At 31.7% G+C, this 24338-nt stretch overlaps 1 protein-coding gene across 11 annotated transcripts in view; it reads left to right on the forward strand.

The window, feature by feature from the left end:
* Positions 1-372: 372 nt before the first annotated feature.
* The window catches only part of LOC115878579 (collagen and calcium-binding EGF domain-containing protein 1-like), a 120423-nt gene continuing 96457 nt past the window's right edge, over positions 373-24338 (forward strand). The window contains exons 1-3 of one of the 11 annotated variants that reach the window (XM_030895114.1): positions 373-699; positions 3184-3185; positions 14833-15289. In XM_030895114.1, the coding sequence (XP_030750974.1) occupies positions 15144-15289 (146 nt within the window). In that variant the 5' untranslated portion in view covers positions 373-699; positions 3184-3185; positions 14833-15143. Of the gene's footprint in view, positions 774-3183; positions 3186-14832; positions 15290-24338 lie in introns of all 11 variants that reach the window. The other 10 variants (XM_030895116.1, XM_030895117.1, XM_030895119.1 and 7 more) reach the window with 10 other exon arrangements.

Here is a 24338-nt window from a genome sequence, read left to right on the forward strand (position 1 = left end):
TATACGACATTTCGATATTATATAGTTTTTTTTCATTTAAAATAAAATAATTTAATTAAAAATATTTTAAATAGGTACTGAAATACTATTTAAATTTTAATTTTAAAAACAGTAAAAACTTTTCCAGGATAATATAGCCGACTACTAATTCCTAATCATTCTCAACTACCAGCAGCAAAAAATAGAAAATCTCAATTCAAAATAGAAGTCTATACTGCACTTTTTATATCCTACATTTATGATCATAAGCCACCGGATGGGGAAATGCTAGAAAAGTAAACAATTCCTTTTTAATATTAGAATTATAATCACAATTCGCCATAATAATTCACGTTCAACGATAAAAGCAGCCAACAGTATAAGCTCAAGTTTAATGAGACTGTACGCGACTTAGTAATTTCCCGGTTAATCGACATGTGGAATGGAATGTCTTAAGTGTTGTATGCCAGAAACAAAACTCTCCACATATTTAGTTCGGCCCGAATCTCGAACAGGGAATCTTATACCGCGAATTAATAGTTTACTTTTTGACATAATTAGGTGCGGCTGTGACGCGAGTTAAATAAAAACAGATTTTCGTAGAAAAATATAAATGAATACAGTTAGCGTTTGTGGTTTTGTGAATTAGTTAGTGCATTTATGGTTATTACAGACGGTGTTTAAATAGTTCAATACTCTTGATAATATTTCTTTACATCAGTAATTATATCATAGAATAGATAATAAACTCCGAAAAAAGTTCATATCGGGTTTCCTATTTGAGATTTTTGCAGGTAATATGGTAGCACACATTCTAAAAATATTTTCATAAATATACTGGGTGTTGCATCGTCTAGCGGGACATAGGAAATCCCATGTAAATTTTAATGGGGTCAATTATTGACTTCCCTAATTATTTTAGAGATAATTTTATTTAGGTTTATTGAAGAGCACTAAAACCCACATTTAAAAGAATAACTTTAGATATTTTTGATTAGCCCGTTTACGAGTTATCGCCGATTTCTTTTTAAATATTTCTCCTTTCTTATGGCCCTGTATTTACTTATGAGCACCAGTCAAGGTAAAAGATAACTGTCAAATGAAGTTGTCATTTCAGAAATTTATCTATTTAGTGCTTTATTATATTATTAAAAACTCATACCTACATCGAAAATATTAGCCATGAATTACTACCGAAGAAAAAGTATTGATTATTAAATGGTATTATCAAGGAAATAGTTATCAAAAGGTGTCGGACATGTTTGCTGCTCTGTATCCGAATAGACCGATACCTGGAAAATCTACAATCGCAAGGAATATCCAGAGATTTGAGACCAAAGATACCCTAATAAATAACTGCAGATGTGAAGCAAGGCAGGAACAAAGAGAAGATGCAAGAAATGATACCGACTTGGAAGTTTTATTGTGCGTGGAAGAGAACGATGGAAAGATCAGCACAAGGAAACTTGAGGATGAAATAGGAATAGATCACACTACAGCGTTTTGAATTTTGAAACGACATAAATACTATTCCTTCAAATATGAAAAGCACCAAGAACTACGAGATGGGGACGAAATACGGCGGCAGGCGTTTTGTTTTGATATGATGGAAAGAGCAAACACTGATAGGGAATTTTTAAAAAACATGTTTCACTGACGAATGCACGTTTACCATAAATAATGAACCCAATGTTCAAAATTATCGATATTGTAACAAAGAAAACCAACACAGGTTTGTCGAAACAAGGACGCAATATCCACAGAAAGTAAATGTTTGGGCAGGGATATTCGGACACAATATTATCGGGCCATTATTTCTTACGCGAAATTTAAATGCAGAATATTATTTGGAACTACTCGAAAATCATATTTTACCTGCTATTTTATTTTTTTTTATTAATTTTATTTATGATGCCGCTAGGGAAAATCAGGAAGTTTGGCACTAAATGGATAGCTGCCCGGCACATAGTACCCTGGCTGTTCGGGAATATTTAGACAATAGTTTTAACGGAAACGTTATTGGCCTAAATTATACATCAAATTGGCCAGCAAGGTCTCCTGATATTTCGCCAAATGATTTCTTTCTCTGGGGCCATTTAAAAACAGGATATACAAGCATAAAAAATACCCAAATCTAGACGAGTTAAAAAATGCTATTTCTGCCGAATGCAATAGAATTTCAGTTTACCAACTAGCGAATGTAAGAAGATAATTTTATGATCACCTGGGTTATTGTCTAGCAGTCGATGGAGGAATATTTGAACATCTTCTTAAATCCTAAAGTTCTAACAATTCAATAGTACCAGTACCTAAATTAATAAGTTATTGAATATTGTAATAATACTATAATTAACCTTGTAACTGATTACTTTATTTTACTTTAATTCATATTAATTTGTATTTATAAGTACATCTTTAAGATTTCCGATGTAGGAATGAGTTTTCAATAATAATAAAGCACTAAATAGGTAAATTTCTGAAATGATAACTTCATTTGACAGTTATCTTTTACCTTGACTGGTGCTCATAAGTAAATACAGGGCCATAAGAAAGAAGAAATATTTAAAAAGAAATCGGCGATAACTCGTAAACGAGCTAATCAAAAATACCTAAAGTTATTCTTTTGAATGTGGGTTTTAGTGCTCTTCAATAAACCTAAATAGAATTATTCTCTAAAATAATTAGGGAAGCCAATAATTGACCCCATTAAAATTTACACGGGATTTCCTATGTCCCGTCCGACGATGCAACACCCGGTATATACGGCTATTTTAATACCTTCTTACACAAAAAATATACAGGGTGAGTCTTAAATAAATGTAAATATTTTAAGAGTAGTAGTATATTTCGACCCCAGAAAAACACGTATAGGAGTTTTTTTTTCGCAAAAATTAATTTATGAAAATTTGAAATTTTTTGATAAATGTCTTCGAAATTTATTTAGGTGTTAGTTATAAAAATAATTTCTTCATAATATGGCAACATAGGTAGTAGATCAAATTTACAAGAAAGAAAACCTAGAAAAGACCCAGTGGTTATCAAAATTTAGGCAATTTTTTTTTAATTTTCAAAGACAAATAACTCATAACTCAATAAGTTATTTTGGACTAATTTCAAAAATGATAAAGAGAAAATATATTTCCTTTATAGAAATCTACCAGCCCCGAAAATATTTGCACTTATTTAATCTCTTATTTTTTCCAGAAGTAGAAAAATGTAGTTTTACATACTAAATAGTATACGATGCAATATGATTATAATTAATTTAATAATATAGTCCCTGTATAATTTTTATATGAATAGTATTGTCATTTGTTTACCACTCAGTGAATTTGTGATATAAATCTCCTAATTCCAGAAATACCGTATGATCGAGAAAAAATGGCTGAGGAATGACATTCGATGATAATTTTAGCGAGGTAAACCTCTAAATGTGATTTACTAAAAATTGACTTAAAACATGTCAAAAATTAATACACATTAATTTTCGTCCAAATATCGTCGTTAGTTTAGAAATTATTTGGACAAAACCAAAATAAAAACGAAACTTCTACATCATCCTGTATCTCGGAAACGAAGAATTTTATGACATAAATTTATATAAACTTTTTTACTTATTTTTTATCTGCAGAATATGCTACCGAAGTTTCCCGAACACAATTCGGATCACACTGTACAGGGTGGCTCGAATTCGACGCTCATCATTGGGATTTCTGAAACCGTAAGAGATACAGGATCGGTTGAGGCAAAGTTGCGCAATTTGATGCTCAATAAAATGCCGTATTGCATTTTGAAAAATTCCGAATACTTCCGAATATATTCGAAAAAAACGGAATTTTCAATTTTTTTTTCTATTGCTTCCTGGCTTTATTTGTTAAGATAACTTAAAATGAAAAACACATTTTCATGGCCACTTTTTCTGCTCTATAACTCTGTATGATTAAATATTGACTCTGACGTTTCGGCTTCTGGCGACCATCATTAACTTAATTTTTTAAATACGGACCTGATTTTTTTTTCAATTTAATTAAATCCTTTCATCACTCTTAAAACACTATATATAGTCATTTTGATATTTGCCGACGCGACGTTTCGTACAGAATATTTTATACAAAAAATAAAAAATAAAAATGCAATACAGCATTTTATTGAGCATCAAATTTAACCGATCCTGTATCTCTTACGGTTTCCGAAATCCCAATGATGAGAGTCGAATTCGAGCCACCCTGTACATGGTGGCGCACCTCACTCGCCTCAGTTGATTATACGAAAACGGAAAGATGTAGAAACAAAATATTTTATGGGTATTTGTGGAAAGTCAATGTGCATAGTTTTAAATTATTTTGAAATGTACAGCGTCTGTCAGAACTAAGATCCACATCAAAGTTATTTTTTATGGAACCCCTGGTATTTTATTTCATATTTGGATCTTTGGACATAAAATAAGGCATTTATTATAAGGGTTAAATCTGTTTACAAGCTCTGTTTTTTGAGATATTTAAAGATATTTAAATATGCATGCTATAATAATAAAGATTGTCAACAACCTGTACATTGCTTTTCAGAATTCATTATTGTGCTGACTTTTAAGCCAAGGAGATAAACTTTACTGAATAATTTGATTGCTTTGTTTAATGTATACAGGGATATCAAAAATTCTGGTCTATATTAAATAATTATTTTACATAAAAACTGCGTTATTTCAAATACAACGCCCTGTATTTTTTTAAATAAATCGAAGCAGATTCAAATGCTCTTTCAAAATATATTAGGGTTTCCTATACCTATCTGGCTCATATTTTGAATAAAAAGCGATTTTTCAATAAAATGGCAATCAAGATGGCTGGTGTCGCCATGGCAATTTTCTAGTGACAGATAGTAGGTATTTTCAATACTAAAATTAGTTTATATACTCTATTTAAATTTATACCAGCTTACTTTTATTTAATTTAGCCCTAAAATAGTTTAATAAATAATATATGTATTAAATATGTATTTATTATTCTATCAAGAAAATGTCAAGTAATGTACTTTGATTTATTTTACGATGACTTTTGAATATGAATTTTCTATAAAAGAGCGATAAATAAAAATATTACGGCAAATTCATTTTCTTCACTTCCAACGACAGGTTTCTGCCTAATAGTTTTTTTTATAAACCACACTACTAGCTCAGCGAAATAGGACAAGTAGTTTCTCAAAGGAACTCTAATCAGGAAGATTCCTATTTGGATATCTTTGAGCATAAGCCCTTGAGGCCAAGAAGCAATTTTTTGCACTTTGCAAAAAAAACTTGAAGCAACTTTGGTATGGATCTTAGTTCTGAGACACCCTGTATATTTCCTCCCCACATATACCCATAAAATATTTTGTTTCTACATCTTTCCGTTTTCGTATAATCAACCGAGGCAAATGAGGTGCGCCACCCCGAAAAATACGCCAGAAAAAAAACGTGAAAAAAAGGGAGCAGTGGTGTATAATATGATATTACGGAATTTTTTGGAATGGAAATTTAATTATTTTAACACTTCAATATAGAAATATATAAATATTTTTAAAACGTGCGTTACCAATGGCAATGCCTCAAACTTTGTAAAAAAACATTGAAAATTTCAAATAGGAAACCTGATATTAGGCTTTTTCGGAACACTTCTTTCTTGGTCCCCAATACGTTAATTAAAGATATATCAATTTTAATTGTGTTCATTTAAAAGGCATGAATTGATGAAATAAAAGTCATATTTAATAAAGGATATTTAAATTACGGGTTTTTTATTAATCTATTTAAGTAATATTAATGTAAACACAATAGGAATATACTTTTAAGAAGTTTTGTCATTAATTGTATCGCATATTTATTGATTAATAGTCATTAAAAATACTATTTACATAATACGCATTGTCTTGTAATATTAAATCTATAGCATTATTTAATTTAATATCTTAAGTTAAATATCTATTATAAAGAAGCCCAACAATAAATAGAAATCAACAAGACATTATATTTTCTCATTAAGAGTACACTATGTATAAACAGTTTAAAGCAGCTTTATATTAAACAAATTCTCCTTGTTTATGAAACAAAAAGCTTTTATGTAGTTTTATTAAAGTGTATATGAGCAGTAACATAATCAAGGCTAATTAAAACTAAAATAGACTTTAAGCGTACTTTTCCACAGTGGCACTGGAACTGGAATGTTTCAGCATCAAGTGTCTCCTTCATAAAATGTTATATTTTCCGTTAAATAATACAAGAAAAAATAAGTATGTAGTTAAAGGAAGTACATTCAGTTAAATGGCATTTGTAAAAATTAGCATTACAAAATGTGTAGGAGTAATATGTAACTGAATTTTTCGATATTTGATGAATTTATAAGAACTTATCGTAGTTTGAAGTCATTTAGGATTTCCGTAATATCATCGATTATTTCGTCACTTTCTGATTCCTTTTAATGACAATATTCAGAACTTTATTTTCATACTGATTTTTCTTATAAAAATACACATACATAATGCTTGAGATGCTAATCGGTCGTTCATTACAGGCATTAGAATTTGTTACACTTATAATAGTACTTCAAAGCCGTTTTGCCACAATTGTCAAAATTACTCATTTTCTTAGTACATCAATTAACTTAAAATCGGCGAGGAAAATTTTAAGCAATTGGTATTTTTTACTCAAATACAGCAAAAACATATATTTTAGTGCTATGCCAAGTCTTATTGAATTTTTGCATTACTTCCTGATTACCAAATCCTAGGATATTATTACCTGTTTTAATAATCCCAGCGATTAAGTAATGTAGCCAAAACTATTTATTTTACAGCTTAAAAACTATAAAAAACCTTTATTCTTTTAAAACCCATAATAACCCCAAAATAAAACTATTAAGTGTTTACTATATTTGGTCTGTAGAGCAACGGCCTAGCTACGTTGAAACACCGGTTCCCATTAGAACACCGAAGTTAAGCGACGTAAGGCGATACTGGTGGATGGACGGGTAACCGGTTCGAAACTCTGTATCGTGCTGTTGTTCAAGAGAAAAGTGTAAAATCTATTGATACACAATGCTCATTCACGCCGGTTCGAGGCCGGATGAGATCTGATATCTCGTGGGTAAGAGTTGATAGACACTTCCTAAGTCGGTAGGCCATTGACCATGAAATGGCCGAGGACCGCGGTTCGACCACGCGAGATTTTCCAATGGCGTAGCATCAGAAATTAGCTTGTACCCAGACGATACAAAATATTTATTAAAACGTAAACTAATATATAGTTCATTTTTGAGTAATGCATATACAATTTTGTATTTTATTGCATTTGCATTGTAATGCTATTTTTATAGTCTAACCTTTATAATATTAGAATATCTAAGTCGATAATGCAAAATTCATTTAACAGTCACAGTGGACTGATCTTCTAGACAATTATTTATTTATTAACGTCTGTATAATGTATAATTAAATAAAAAATAATGTAAATATATATGTTTTAAACGTGTATGTACATACCGTATGATCGAAAAAAGCGGGGTCCTGTTTGTTTGGAAATGATGATCGATGACATTCCTCAAATAATACTTAATATAGTGTGATCAACGGATCTGTAGCTACGGGGTATCGGCAGGGGAACGCAGTTGTAAACAAGACACGCCCAATTTCATTCATAAAATAGGCATGGGCGTACGGTTTTTATGAAAATAATGTGTATCATAAATATAAATTCTGATTAATAATTTTTTTCAAAAAACTTTATCCTGTTTGAATCGTTACTGTTGAGTTAGCAGATAAACACACTAAAAGCTTTTATTAAAGCTCCCTTAAATATTTTGAATAATTTTATTATTATGTGTTGTTAATATAATAGAAGAAATAATTACAGCTGGGGGTTGGAACCTTTGGTGTTACACAGCAAAATAAAACACTAAATCAGCACAATACACCAAAACACTTTTACTTTTACATTGGGCGCACGTTTCGCTAACCATGTTAACATCATCAGCAGATGATCAAGACTGAGTCTTGAGGTATATTTATTTATATATCTGTACTAACTATATTTTTTCTACAATACATAATTTTAGATATAACTATTTCCAGCAAAAAAAAATCTTGAAAATAGTTAACTTTGGAAGCGCAAACAAAACATAATTTTACTCACCAGTAGATCCAATATTGCCTATTACACCAGATATGGTATCGCTTCGCCAGCACTTTTTAAAGGTTACGTCATTGTCTACCCATGTTTCATCCAAATAGATAATACTTGGCGATATTTTCGAATTTCGCGTATATATTTATATCTCTCTCTGCAATATAATGGGCCGCTCCATTAATATTTATCTGTTATTTTAACATTTACGCCAAAAAATCCATTTAATTATCCCTTAAAAATCCATTTAAGTTCCCTGCCAAAGGAAAATTCGATTCTTCCTGCAATTTTTGCAAAAGCTTTCTAATTGTGGGGATGACTTTGAATTCGAGATAAAATCTATTTATCAAATTCCTGACCACTTGGAAATCAAAGTCGTCGAGCTCACGTAGCCGTTTCTTTCCAGGGCTGGATATCATTTTATCGGGTTAGTTTCAGTCTTTTTTGACTTCTGTGTGAATTTTTTATAGCCGATACGCTAACTCCGGTATAAAGAGATATCCGCTCAAGTTTACGTTTAAGCGGCAACTTAAGCGAATTCTCTGTAGCCTCTTCGTCGCAAACCCTGTTATGAACACAAGGAAATAAACCAAATGAGATTTCATCCACGTTTATTTACATTTATTTTAGTTTAGCTAAAATATTTAGGTAAATGGGTGCTTTTCATTTTAGCCAATATTTAATTTTAGTATTCTTATAATTACATTATTATTATTCTACTTACCTAAATTAGCTATTATTTCTCTTGTCCTGGCTATGTAGCGTCTTACCCTTAACAAATTTATTCATTTCAAAACATAAATATACGATCAAACTTAATATTAATAATTAAAAACTACGAACGAAATTTTAACTATTAAATATACGAAAAATATAGGCATAAAGTTTAGGATAACCGGTATAAAATAATGAAAGAAAGTAATAACGATCAAAAGAATGACACCGCCACTGGATATTTCAATAGTATTCAATATTTCTACTCTTTTCAGAAGTGGCCGTGAAGTTGGGGATAAGGCTAGCGAATAGGAAAGGCGTAAAAGCCATGGCAACCGCGTGGTAACAAATCCTATGACGTACTCTCGCCAATCATGTTCGATGAATAGGCGGCCATGCGCGGCGATGCCGGTTTGCCAATGATATCGTTGAAATACCTTCACCTTTCGTAATAAGCAGATTATACAGAATGAAAGAAATAAGTTATTAAATAAAACATATCCAACAATATGAACTACGTTAAAATTCCTTAGTAATATACGTCAGAATATATGCTAAACACATTATATATAATAAAAATATATTAAATTTATAGTTCATGTCTGGAAATTTTGCAATTTTATAGATAAACGTGGCAACATCGATTTTTTTTTCTCGCATTCCTTCCGTAGCTTCAGATCCGCTGGTCAAACAGTACATATAAAATTACATAAAAACTATATAAAACGACATCGAAAGAAGACGGCGTCAGCGATGGCTATGAAATGAAATCGCTCTCATTTTATATGTAAAATTATATGGGGAATGTCGTCATTTACAAGCCAATAACTGGACGCCGTTTTTTCGATCATACGGTATAATAATGAATCTAGCCAATCCCCTTCACAATTGTTTACGGATTCAATGAATAATGTAATTTTTTATATTTGTTACCTTCAATCATAAGAATATCCTAATTTTCCACAAAAAAATAAACAATTCTAGAAGATATTATTTTATTTATTTTTAAATTTTTATTAATTACTCACTGAAAGTCTTATTATACACCTAAATTAGCAATTTTTTTGAAAGGATATTTAAAAAAATATAGTAACAAGTAGTCTTGTAAAATATATAAAAAATGTTTATTGCAGAAATTGTATTATTTCTCTGATTATAATTCCCTACGCCACTGAAGGAATCCAATCTGATTGGCATTATTTACAGTTTCAAACATTAATTATAATACAGGCTATTGAAAATACTACTTGGAATGATTAAAAATAGTTTGGTTTGGATGTGGTACAAGACATATTAAAAGCATTTTACATATTTTTACTGATATAATGAAAAAAATGTACATTTTATGACTACATAACAAAAGTTGTGTATCGATATTTACCTGTGAAATGTAATTCCAGCCACTTTTTTCTCGCTTCGGCATTTCCAGTTATACGCTGAACATCTCACCACACATACTAAACAACACAGTTTATAAATTTAAAACAAAACAGTATTCACAAAAAACATATAAATTCGCTTGGTGTCACCTCGAAATCTTGTCATCAAAGTATGGCCGCCGATCAAATTTTGGCCTCAAAAACTTTTCACTGGAGAATATGCGTGTTACCTGTCCCCTCTCTTTCCTTGTCTAAGGCGTCGCACGTGTGTAGTAAAGCATTGTTGCCGCTACTTCTCTGTGATTGTATTATTGCATTTTCTTATTTTGTAGTCCTTAAATGTTTATTTTATTTACTTTTTGTATTCAAGAACTGTAAAATATGGTTCGCCAGTGCCAAATTTGCAAGAAATTTGACTTAAATAATCCATTTGAGTCTTGAAACAACTTTCGATCGTAGGCAACTCTCAATTTACCAATTGGGAGTCAGTGGCGTTGTAGAAAGGCGCTTATTTATATAATATTTCAGTAAAATGTAAAATCTGAATTTTTTCTATTACATAATCATTTATATAAAAGTTTTTGTAACAAAATCATAATTATAACTCTGTTATTATTCTCTTATACTTGTCTGCTATTATAGAAGATAAATTATATTAGGCATCGGTTAAAAAATTAATCATGTTTTTATTAAAAATATATTCCGGTTTATTCTAAAACTATCTTCAGAATCTAAAATAACATACAAGAATTCTAAAATTATATTACATTATGAAACATTATTTTTTAATATACCGGGTGCGTCTCAAAAGTGGCTCACCCCTATGACTTTTTTATTTTTTCAGATAAAAAAAACAGATTTGTATGTTAGTATATGACATAAATTAATTATTTTTAATTATTATTAATAGAATGACATATCATATGTCAACTTTTGGCATTGTCAGTTAAAAACAAATCGTATTTTAAATTTCAAGTCAGGGTGCCATGGCGGTGTTAAAAACACTAAGTTTTGATCAAGGAGCCTTGGAAAAAATAGTTTTGATCGTCTAATGTTGCTCGTGTCTTGTCTAGGCCGGTTAAAAGATATACAAATCGTATTTTTAATCATATGTCAGTTTTTTCAAATGGAACAAGGGTGACTCATTAGTTTATTTCGAAAAAGCATTTTTTTATGAATATATTGATACTTGGTATTTCGAGTCCAATTGTCGTTATGAACCGAGTGTTACAATTTCAATTAAACCATATGAGAAAATGTCAAAAGTTGACATGATATGTCATTCTATTCAGAGTGTCATTTTCTATGGAATAAAGTAGAGATATACCTAGGGTGCTATTTAAAAATCAGAAGTTATAGTCATTTCCGGTGAAACAGGAAGTGACCAAAAACAATTGAATGCGTCAATCAATCCTAATTTATGTCATATACCAAAAACATACCAAATCTTGCTTTTTTACTTGAAAAAATAAAATAATTATGGGGGTGAGCCACTTTTGGGACACAGCCGGTATAATAAAGACAGTAGCGAGTTAAATAAATGTAGTCTTCATTTTATCCAAAAGCTTGCTTTAATGGAACAGATTTATATTTTCTCTAATTTATATAATAAGATATCACTTACAAGGAAAAAAATTACAACAAACATGAAGTTTTTTCTCTTGTCGCCGATTCTCTTATATCTATAGAATAGATCCTGTTTTTATTTTTAGATAATGTTTGATTAAAATTAATAATTTATTATTAATTTCAAAAATTAAATACGGAATTTTTCTTTCTAGAAAAGCTTTCAGTCTTTCATTTATAATTTGCAACATTACTTTACTGGCATGTGAGATGAGGGAAATTGTACGATAGTTGCTGCACTTATGTGTGCTCCCTTTCTTAGGGAGAGTGACAATGGTGGAGTGTGTCGAGTCGTCGGACCATTCTCCTGTGTGCCATATTTTATTACAGATCAGATGAAGCAGTTTAATCCAGGTTTTTTAACGGCTTTTATTATTTATATAACTTATATTCTTATATATTATTCACTGTTATATTCTTCACTGTCCTTGTATAATTCTTCGCAATATGATTTTCACACCTCAATAATGTCTTCTTTTTTTTGTTCTTAGAGTTCCATTTTGATCTTCGATTGCCTAATTTTTGGCTGTAAAGTCCCTTGTAATATATATTTTTTTTGAAGAGGTCTCTTGGTTGGTTATTAAGACTGGGTCCCTCGATTTCTTTGCATACTTTCCAATAGATATTTAAAAACCCTATAACTTTTATATTTAACTTTTTGCGGTACCTCGTATATTTTACCCAATAATTGACCGTTTCCATACATCAGCGACCCTGTATGTATAAGTAAGAAATATATTAATGTGTTTTATTAATGAGGATATATCATATAAATCGATTTCAATATGCTGATTTTAACTGTATACTTGTTGTTTTAACTTCATATGAAATTAATCATGAAATTATGAATTTTTACCATAATTGCAAAAAGAAAAAAGTCTTTCGTAGTATTACTTATTTAAAGAGAAATATAGACTGCCTTGATCAATGAACTCTATTAATTTTTTATAAGATTTTATTTTAAGAATTAATTAATAGATTTGCTTTTGTTATTCCAAATGAAATAGATCAATTATTTGTAGCATTTTTTTGTTACCAATTTAATTTCAAATAGCATGGATAATTCGAAATAATGTATTACATCAAAGTACGCCAAAATTTTTAACATTATTGAAATTGTAAAATTAATATACCGGGTGTTGCATCGTCGGACGGGACATAGGAAATCCCATGTAAATTTTAATGGGGTCAATTATTGGCTTCCCTAATTTTAGAGAATAATTCTATTGAGGTTTATTGAAGAGCACTAAAGCCCACATTCAAAAGAATAACTTTATATATTTTTGATTACCTCGTTTACGAGTTATCGCCGATTTCTTTTTAAATATTTCTCTTTTCTTATGGCCCTGTATTTACTTATGAGCACCAGTCAAGGTAAAAAATAACTGTCAAATTAAGTTGTCATTTCAGAAATTTACCTATTTAGTGCTTTATTATTATTGAAAACTCATTCCTGCATCGGAAATCTTAATACAAATTAATATGAATTAAAGTAAAATAAATTAATCAATTACAAGGTTAATTATAGTATTATTACAATATTCAATAACTTGTTAATTTAGGTACTATTAAATTGTTAGAACTTTAGGATTTAAGAAGATGTTCAAATATTCCTCCATCGACGGCTAGACAATAACCCAGGCGATCATAAAATTATCTTCTTACATTCGCTAGTTGGTAAACTGAAATTCTATTGCATTCGGCAGAAATAGCATTTTTTAACTCGTCTAGATTTGGGTATTTTTTATCCTTGTATATCCTGTTTTTTAAATGGCCCAGAGAAAGAAATCATTTGGCGAAATATCAGGAGACCTTGCTGGCCAATTTACTGTATGATTTAGGCCAATAACGTTTCCGTTAAAACTATTGTCTAAATATTCCCGAACAGCCAGGGTACTATGTGCCGGGTAGTCATCCTTTTGGTACCAAACTTCCTGATTTTCACTAGCGTCATCATGTAAAGCAGGTAAAATATGATTTTCGAGTAGTTCCAAATAATATTCTGCAGTTAAATTTCGCGTAAGAAATAATGGCCCGATAATATTGTGTCCGAATATCCCTGCCCAAACATTTACTTTCTGTGGATATTGCGTCCTTGTTTCGATAAACCTGTGTTGGTTTTCTTTGTTCCAATATCGATAATTTTGAACATTGGGTTCATTATTTAAGGTAAACGTGCATTCGTTAGTGAAACATATGTTTTTTAAAAATTCCCTATCCGTGTTTGCTCTTTCCATCATATCAAAACAAAAGGCCTGCCGCCGTATTTCGTCCCCATCTCGTAACTCTTGGTGCTTTTCATATTTGAAGGAATAGTATTTATGTCGTTTCAAAATTCGAAATGCTGTAGTCTGATCTATTCCTATCTCATCCTCAAGTTTCCTTTTGCTGATCTTTCCATCGTTCTCTTCCACGTACAATAAAACTTCCCAGTCGGTATCATTTATACACATAGGGTACCTTTGGTCTCAAATCTCTGGATATTCCTTGCGATTGTAGATTTTCCAAGTATCGGTCTATTTGGATACAGAGCAGCAAACATGTCCGACACCTTTTCATAACTATTTCCTTGATAATATCATTTAATCATCAATACTTGTTCTTCGGTAGTGTAATTCATGGCAAATATTTTCGATATAGATAAGAGTTTTTAATAATAATAATAATAAAGCACTAAATAGATACATTTCTGAAATGACAACTTCATTTGACAGTTATCTTTTACCTTGACTGGTGCTCATAAGTAAATACAGAGCCATAAGAAAGGAGAAATATTTAAAAAGAAATCGGCGATAACTCGTAAACGGGCTAATCAAAAATATCTAAAGTTATTCTTTTGAATATGGGTTTTAGTGCTCTTCAATAAACCTAAATAGAATTATTCTCTAAAATAATTAGGGAAGCCAATAATTGACCCCATTAAAATTTACATGGGATTTCCTATGTCCCGCTCGACGATGCAACACCCGGTATTTTGTGAAGTCGTTTGTCAGGGAAAATCAATACAGATGACAAACAATTCCCACAAACAAGAGTAGTAACAATCTTTTAGCAAGATTTTATTCTTTTATTAATTTAATACTTATAAATACAGTATAATATGTGCTATTTAAACGTAGAATTGAAGAAGAATTTTATTAATCAAGAATGTGAGTGAATATAAGTTCGTCGAAAATGCACCCTTGCCGGATTAAAAGAAGAAATCTCAATTTCTAACCACCACGAAAAACTGTGAATGTGTGCCGTCGACGACAACCGGATGGGAATATAGCAGAGAGAACCTTATCGAAAGAATGTCAGAAGCAAGTGCGCTGTTTTTGCTCGGCGTAATTCTGTTATCGGTTTTTATCGGAGCTCAAGAGGAACAGGCAGAAGAAATCCTACCGTCGCAGGATGGATATTACCTTGATACGCTTAATGAAGTCGCTCAGGCGGCGGGGTGAGTAACATTATTGATTTAATTATAACCTGAGAGCATCGTAATGAGATATCGATGGCCCTTAAATAACACGGTCTGGAATATGATAATCCTGGCTAATTAATTGCTTTTTGTTTTGAGTTAATCAAATTGAGAATATAAGTATAAAACCCTATCTGCCAAAATAATACGAATAATAAATGGCCAAAAATTGTATAAAGAAAAGTGGTCTTATTGATACCGGAGTTTGTGGATCATATTAAGTGACGTAGCGAGGAAGTCGCGGGCCCGTGTTCAAAAATTTTTGGGCCCCTTGCCCCCACAATATTTTTATTAATATTTTAATAAAAAGAGAAACATTTTATATTATTATAAAATATATTTTTCTAAAAGAAAACCAGTTGCTATAGTTCTAATATAAAGCATAAAATAGGTAAAAAAATAAATAATTATTAAATACAAACATTATTTTGGAAATCTTCTGATATGTCTCCAAGATATTTGTTCTAAATACGGAGGTTCTGAAGCATCTTTGCTACCTATTCTAATTCTGGATCGAAATAGTTGGAAAGTACAGATTTCTCTAAAATTTTAAAGTCACATTGAATTAACTTATACCCATATTTTTGTAAAATGTATTAAATCGAAAAAATCTTCGACTGTTTCGAGGACATTTTGACTATTTTTCATTTGCATAGTTTTTCAGACATTTGGGAGAGATTTAAAATAGTACTTTCTAAAAATATTATTTTGTACATTTCTAATGTTTTAATAGATTTGTCTTCATCAACTTCTGTTTTCTAATTGGATGTTAATATTATGTTCAACGGTTCCTGTACATCGACGTCCCTAGATTTTGAAGCCAACAGAGCAACGTTCCTAGATAACCAATGCGTAGGGTTTAATCTTTTTAATGTTCTATATTATCTAGATCTAGGTTTTAAACATCTCTTTTCAAGTATCTTCCATGTACTCGTACACTGAGCAAAATTCACATAAATTTGTTCCACAACGCACATTTGCGACCAAATTGAGATTTAAAGCAGCACGGTTTTTTTATGTGGTAAGAAGTAAGGAAATGAACAAAAATAAAGTTTCATAAACCAAAATGAAGTTTCAAAAATAAAAGAGTAATGTTCATTAATTAGAATAATGAGAAAATAAGCATATGTGTAGTTGTAGCAAATTTCTACTCTTTGGTTGTAGGTTGTATTTTAAAGTACACAAATTTGTTCAATATGGCCCTATTCTCAGAAGAATCCCTGACTAGTCAGCGCGTTTCTTATTGGTTGAAATGTGTAGAAACCAAACTAACAATCAGGTTTCTACGCATTTTAACCAATGAGAAACGTGCTGACTAGTCGGGGATTCTTCTGAGAACAGACCTTATGAATTTGTAAGGCATGCGGACCCGGGCGCGTGTACCGTCGAACACGGATAGTTACGTCAGTGATCATGTTATACCCCGCTGGCAAGCAAACCGTTGGGTCGGCGTTTACATGTATAGGAGTGAGTCGTTATGGCAATCTAGTAAGTCGGATTGAGCAAAAATATGAAGTAATTATTACAAAACTGCTTAATCTGACGCTAGATTCGATGCGCTTGGGAAAATACTCGCCTTCTGTCTTTATTCAGTACATCTTAATTTAGTAAGCGTGTTGACCGTATTACTCTTCGTACACATGAAAACCGGCAGCCAAGACCAGAAATACCGACCCTTAGTATACTTATGTGGATATATCAACGCCATAAGATTAGCATTAGACAGGGTGTCTCCTTCATCACAACAGGCTAAATGGAAATCCTATATTGGAAATACGTTCAATTTTGTAATACGCATGCGCAAAGTAATTCCCTCGTAAAGGTCACATTTATTGCAATTATGAAACGTTCAATAGATCTGATCTTTCCGAGGACCTTACTATGCGCATTAAAAAATTGAACGTATTTCCAATATAATGACTAGTAGTGATGTTAATATTTCAGAAATTTTTGATTGTTGCAGGAAATTTCCGAAACTTTCGGAAATTTATGAAATTTTAGGAAATTTTACAATTTTACATATTTTTTGTTGATACAATAAAGGAATAAATTAGATAGACATTTGATACCAACATGTAAGTGGAAAAAAACGATAAACATAATATTAGTTGTTATACTTTTAATAAACAATACATAACTCATAAAAGTCATAAACATAACACATAGCAAAAATCATTTGGTAACATTTGTACTTTGTACATAAACCATGAACTATGATTATGAACTTAAAAAAATAAAAAAGCACGAAATATAAATTTAAAAAAAAGTAAGTAAGTAAGTTAAATATAAATAACTGAATTATACTATTCCGAAATACTTTCAGACGCCGAGCTGGTCCCATCTTCATAGGTTATTATAGTAGTAGTAGTACTGTCTTCGTCAGTTTCTATTTCCAAATCAGATATATTTGATGTATCATCTAGTTCTGATTTCTGATTCTGAAGGATGGATCTCTACCTCTACGGGTTCTAGTGGTTCTGGAGGAGTTTCATGTTGTTGAATATCATGCTCCATATCCACCTTTTGTTTTTGTAGTAGTAATTTATTGCTATGAGCTACGAACATTATTTTACCGGCTCTGTGTGCAGTTAAGCGATTCCTTTTTTAGTATGGATAAAACAGTAAGTACTGAAACTTCTCTCAGTGGCTGCAGATGACGTTGGTAAAGACAGCAGAGCAACAGCTAAATATTTCAACTGAGTATTTTTAGACATTGCTTGCCACCAACTTAGACAGTTTACATTTTTAACTGACATCCAAAAGTAGTCCAGAGCCCATAAACCCGATTTGGCACAATAATTTATTACATCTGTAAAAATGGCTTCTTTATTATTGACAAACTGAGGATGTTTGTTGGTGATATTTAATTTAGTTATGTAAGAATAGGCATACTTGATACACTTTCGTTAAATTTTTGTTCAATGTCTTGAATTTTGAAAAGAAATTTCTTACAAAATTCGGATTTTTGCGAATATTCGCGATTTTGGGACCAAACATTACGGAAATTTCTGAAATTTCCTGCAAAATTCGAATGGAAATATTCGCTACCAACATCACTAATCACAAGTGTTGTGCAGTGCACAATATCGTATTAATTTTGTACAAAATATTGGAAAATTCATTTGAAAACATTTTACCAATTTTATATTTTATTCATTTGAGTTGGAGTGTTTAATATTGGTTAGAATGTTCAGGAGAGGGGGGGGGGGTTAATCACCGCGACCTTACAGATCTATTGTGTGTTCCACTTTCATGAGTTATAACGGATTCGTTATAACTCAAAACTGCTTTTTTGAGTTATAAAGAGGTGCCACTTTCTTGAGTTATAACGAATCCGTTATAACTCATGAAAGTGGAACACACAATAGATCTGTAAGGTCGCGGTGATTAACGCCCACTTTCTTGAGTTATAACGAAGCTATATAACTCAAGAAAGTGGAACACACAATAGATCTGTAACGTCGCGGTGATTAACCCTTCCCCCTCCTGAACATTCTAACCAATATTAAACACTCCAACTCAAATGAATAAAATATAAAATTGGTAAAATGTTTTCAAATGAATTTTCCAATATTTTGTACAAAGACTGTACTGATTGTACTGAGACTGTATGATTATACAGTCTCAGGCTTTAACAAAAGCCAATATCTGAGACAACTTCACAGAGGCCAGCTCTCCATCTTCGACATCAGTCGTATCAAAGTATATGGTACCAATGGTTGTCATCTCGGCGCACTCAGTGACAAGGTGTTTTGGTATTTCTCCATTTTCCCCACAGAATCTGCATTTGCCGTTGTCGTTGTTTCTATGCTTCAATCTTCTGAGGTATGCGGTGAAGAGCCAGTGTCCTGTTAGAAACCCCTTGATAATCTGAAGATTGCTTTTACTTAAACCAAGGAAAATCTCTCGGTCGTAAGTTCTGAGGAACTTTTTCGAGTGTCTTAGACCATTGGGGGATTCCCATTCCTGGTTATGGATGGGGTCTTCCAGGTTTTTCAGTTCCGCTTCAAGTTGATTTCCGGTCCGCAAGCGTTTCTCCCTTACAATCGTTTTTCAGTATCTCTGAAACTAAGCATTTTAGGACATACATCTATAAGAGCGTTTTTACTTATTTTCATCTGTAGAATATGCTACGGAGGTTTCCCGAATACAACTCGGACTATCCTGTATACATAAATAAAGAGAAATAATTAGAAATAGAGGAATAAAGCTAAATCGAAAAATCTGATGGAATAATATTAAGTGCAAGTGTGTATTTTTTTACTTTGTAAGCTATATAATTTTTATATAGTTTCATAATTTGATTGGCGCTTTCCGCGATAGTATCTATAATAAATTTTAGGCGTCCAGGACAACTTACCTAAATCTGGAATTTTTCATCTAACAGCCCTAGACTCTTTTTTAAAAAGTAGTAGTAATAGATAGTAATCCGTTTTTTTCTCAAAAACAGGCATTATAATATGTATTTCGAGGATCACGTGCTCATACATCCGTTATTGAGAAACCACCACTTACTCAATTCAAAACATATTTTCAACTAAAATTGGATTGTTGAAAAAATTGTTTATTCGGCTGAGGAATCAGATATTAGGAAATTCTGTTTAAAAATACAACATACGTTAAGTATGTTTTTGCTCGGAGTAATTCTGTAATCAGTTTTATCGAAGAGGCACATGCAAAAGAAATATTGCCGTCATAAGAACGGTATTACCTTGATACGTTTAATGAAATCGCTCAGGCGTCCGTCGAGATGAGTAAGATTATTGATGTAATTATACGCTAAGAGCGTGGTAATGAAATATCGAAGGCTTGGTAATCCTTGCTTGGAAATTGCTTTTTGTTTTGAGTTAATCAAACTGAGGATCTAAGTATAACATTTAATAGGAAACTAATTTTTTTTCGGGTTCTTACAATAATACCCAATTGATATCCACACAATACATATAGAACGAATTAGCCGCCACTGGAAGATACTAATATATAAAAGTAACTTTTCTTTGTGTGATCTTAAGCCGGTATCCCATTAGCCAACACCCGATGCCATGCCAAGCGATGCCACGCTATCCCACGTGTTGCGACGCGACGTGGGACTGGGTATATACATTTTGTGACACGTGTTAACACGCCTGAAATTTTTATTAGAGTTAAAAAAGTGATCAGTAAGGTTACGAAAATATACTAGAAGTATCGATACCCATACCGATATTAGATTATAATGATAATACCAGTACACCAATATATTCAGGATCGAATATCGATATTTAATAAGAACAATATTTTGTTGCCGATTATTTCTGGACCTATTTTGTTATATCCGATGTTGAATCAACTACAAAAGTAGATAGCTGCGAGACTAGAGAGGCAAGCTGGGAACAACACGCCGTAACACACATCCGTGAGATCTGGAACTAGTGATGTGTCAGTATTTGCGTAACGCGATTTTACAGCGGTATTTTATTGTAACGTCGTGTCGCGCTCCACAATGAATCAGGAACCTGTTACTGAAGAACGACGATCATAATGACGACAAAATTATAAATTATTTATAATTTGCAAATAAATTATTTATAATAGCTCTTGAAGTTAGCTCGAACCGTAGTAACCGTATAGCGACGTGTTCAGCTCCAGCCGTCGCGATTTTGTCGGTCGCCAACAGTAGTATCTGGAACTAGTATGTCCGTAGCGCTGCGCGATTTCGATCGGGACGTGTTCTCACCAGTCGTCGCGCTCCTAGAGTTGTAGTTCCCTGTCGCGAACAGAAGTAACTGCTGTAACTGGGCATCGACGCTCGACCTCGGCAGCGACCTACTTCGCTCCAGCCGTCGCGCTCCTAGAGTTTTAGTTCCCTGTCGTGAACAGAAGTAACTGCTGTAACTGATTATCGACGCTTGACCTCGGCGGCGACGTACTTCGTTCCAGCAGTCTCTGGAGCGCTTCTAGGGTTCCGTTTTCGCCTGTTGCGATTTGGTCGGTAACTATTGGCGTTGGTGCTCCCGTCGCTACGTAACTTTCGAAATAGCGATATTTGGTATGTTCTAAGCATGGTATAAAATAGTTAGAAAGATGAAACATAAAAGCAAATAAAATAAAATAAAAATGTTATTTGCTTTTATACATTTATATCAGTTTTATTGTTTATAGAGTCTAATGATGGCTGGAATTGCCGAAACCAATAAAGAATTTTTTTGACAGTGGTTTGGACTTTGTTCTTGATTTTAACATTAAATATATTATGTTGCAATACACATAAATATGAGCCGCTAAAGACAATACGTCATTCTTTGATATTTCTTTGAAAATTAAAATATAATGCTACTTCCCGCAACATAATGAACAAAAGCATTATGGCGACAGGTAATCAATTTCGCAAGCAACTAACTATAGTATTATTTTATTTTTGTATTTCTCAGCATCGAAAATTTTAAAAAATATAGGGCCGTTTTCTATAAAGTAAATACCGCTCTCCATAGGCGTTCTATTAAATTCAAATAAATTAAGTAGTGTATTCTAGTATATGATTGATAATAAATACATGTTAGGTAAATAAACTTTTTACAAAAATAAGAATAAATAAAGAAGAAAATATGATTGAAAAAAAGACGGAAACTTGTAAAGCCACTCTCAATTGATTAAAAATAAAATCCTAATTAGAGTAATATGATCTAGAGAAGAAAAATTACATTTTACTAACATATACGGGAATAAAATAAGAATGATTACCTGACATGAACATTAATTTATTACTTCTAAATTTTCCACGAGTAAGAAATATATGTAGATAAAAACATACATCTAGATAAAAATTTTAGCATATATGTATTTATCCGGGATAATGATTCTAATTATGTCATTTTTTTATTGTTTAGATTTTTAAAGCAAATACATTTTAAGAACAAAAGATAGAAAAATGTAATTATCTTACAAATGTCTTTTTTTTTAAAATTGCAGCGGTTATAACGTGGATCAGAAGAATATAAATCTAAATTGTTATTGAAAAAAATAAAAATTTTTCACTCTGAATAGATGGAGAATAAAAAGTATTGAATACCAATAAATGCATGTACATATTTTAAGTCAATCTATTCGTGCTTAAATAATAAAAACAACGTCAGTTTAGAGAATAGGTCATTTTTTATTTTATTAATAGTTTAATTTCTAAAATTGAAACCTAACGTATTGCCACTGTCATAAATTCTTCTAGTCATCCTGTATTGGTTACAAATTTGTCTATGAAATTGTTTATTAATTTACACGGGCACAGAGATAACGGCAAGGTTAGGAGTAGTTGCAGTTTTTAAAAAAGGTGGGTGGAAAGGCAATAAATCTCAGCAAAATGTATTTTGAGGTGGTAGAATGTAGAAATGAGTGGGAGGGGGGTTAATCACTGCGACTTTACAGATCTATCGTCTCCCCCTTTCTTGAGTTATAACTTGCTACCTTCCCGTTTGGGAGGTGGGTTCAAAATTGTACCTATATAAAACACCAAATTTTAGTTCAATGTAATTACACAATAAAACACAGATTAACAAGACAGACGTTTATTCAGAGTAGGGTAGCTCATCATTTGAAACAATACAATTTAAAATGGTTTAAATAATTATAACAATAATATAGGGAAATTAAAATGACTATATTATAAATTAAATATTTGCAACAATTGATAATACTGGTTACCCGTTAGATGACCAGTTAGTGTAACCTAGACAAAAAAAAATTACCTACTCTACTAAAATTTAATATAAATAAAAAACGGGGTACCCACGATATAAATGATACTTAAATTACTAAATATATGGTCTTTACTAAAACTAATCAGAAGCAACAAAAAAAATAGGACAATATTTATTAAGTACGCAGGAACGAGAGGGAGCTAATAAAGAGTTTGGTACTTAGCTTTTATTCGTAAGGGTCCCAAAAATCCCCTACGCCAGGATCTGCCGCACAACCAGAAGGCCCAACCACGTGGCTTCCCCTTAGCTGATCAACTGGTTTGAACAGGAACCTCGCTAGCCAGTCGTGAAAACCGTCGTGGAATCAAGTTGGTGCGTAAAAAGAAAAACCAAACCAAGGTGCCTAATTTAAAATTAACCCAATAAAAATTTGTCCCACGTGATAATTAATAAACCAAAATTAACTTACCCAAACTGCGGGCGATTTCCTTGGAAATAATACAAAAAATGCAACGCTATTAGTTTCGTCTCAATCCAGCCGTAGCTGTATGATATAAATAATATCAATTAAACGTAGAGAATTATTAACCTTTCCCAAAATCAAATGAAAGGATTTTTCAACTCAAAACGTGACTTCACTGCCAGCGTGCCGAAAAGAAAAGAAAAGGAAATCACCAGACAGGTGGGCGCTTGGAATTTTAATATCGAAACCCCCTCCTGATATAAATTTAGCTATAAAATCCCTAGGTACATCCGCAACCAGTTAAGTACCAATGTTGCCAGGAGTAATCCGATAATAAAAGAAACTTAATAATAAATCAAACAATAATAATAAGTTAAATGCAATTACAACTAGATACAATTGATAAGAGTTTAAGATCATTAATAAATAAAAGTATTAAAATAAGTTAAATGCTAAAATTAATTATTTAGAGACTAAATATGAATGAGGTGAAATATGATTTAAGAAAACTTCAAGAAGCTGGCAACACCGTTAGACCCGTTGATGATTTGACGTTTCTGCCCTAACCACAAATTAATTAATCTAAACAAAAATCACAATCAGATTATTTATTAATAATAATTATTGAAGGTATTATTGTTATTAAAAAGGTATGTACATCGTTTCGTATAATATAATTAATATAATATGGTTTCCCTTTGTAGCAACCAAACAACTAACAAAATGCAATGAATATTTCCACTTGAACAGAAGTAAACAAATACCAAAAGTAAGTATATAAAGTGGTTATTATTAATATTACTTTAATTAACGTTATTTTAGATAAATAAGAAGTCTTTACACGATGCATTTACCCTTCCATAACCTGAAGAATAATACCTCAAGATCGAGTCAA

Source organism: Sitophilus oryzae, unplaced genomic scaffold, assembly GCF_002938485.1.
Source record: "Sitophilus oryzae breed Bouriz unplaced genomic scaffold, Soryzae_2.0 scaffold_1518_pilon_pilon, whole genome shotgun sequence".
NCBI lineage: Eukaryota > Metazoa > Arthropoda > Insecta > Coleoptera > Curculionidae > Sitophilus > Sitophilus oryzae.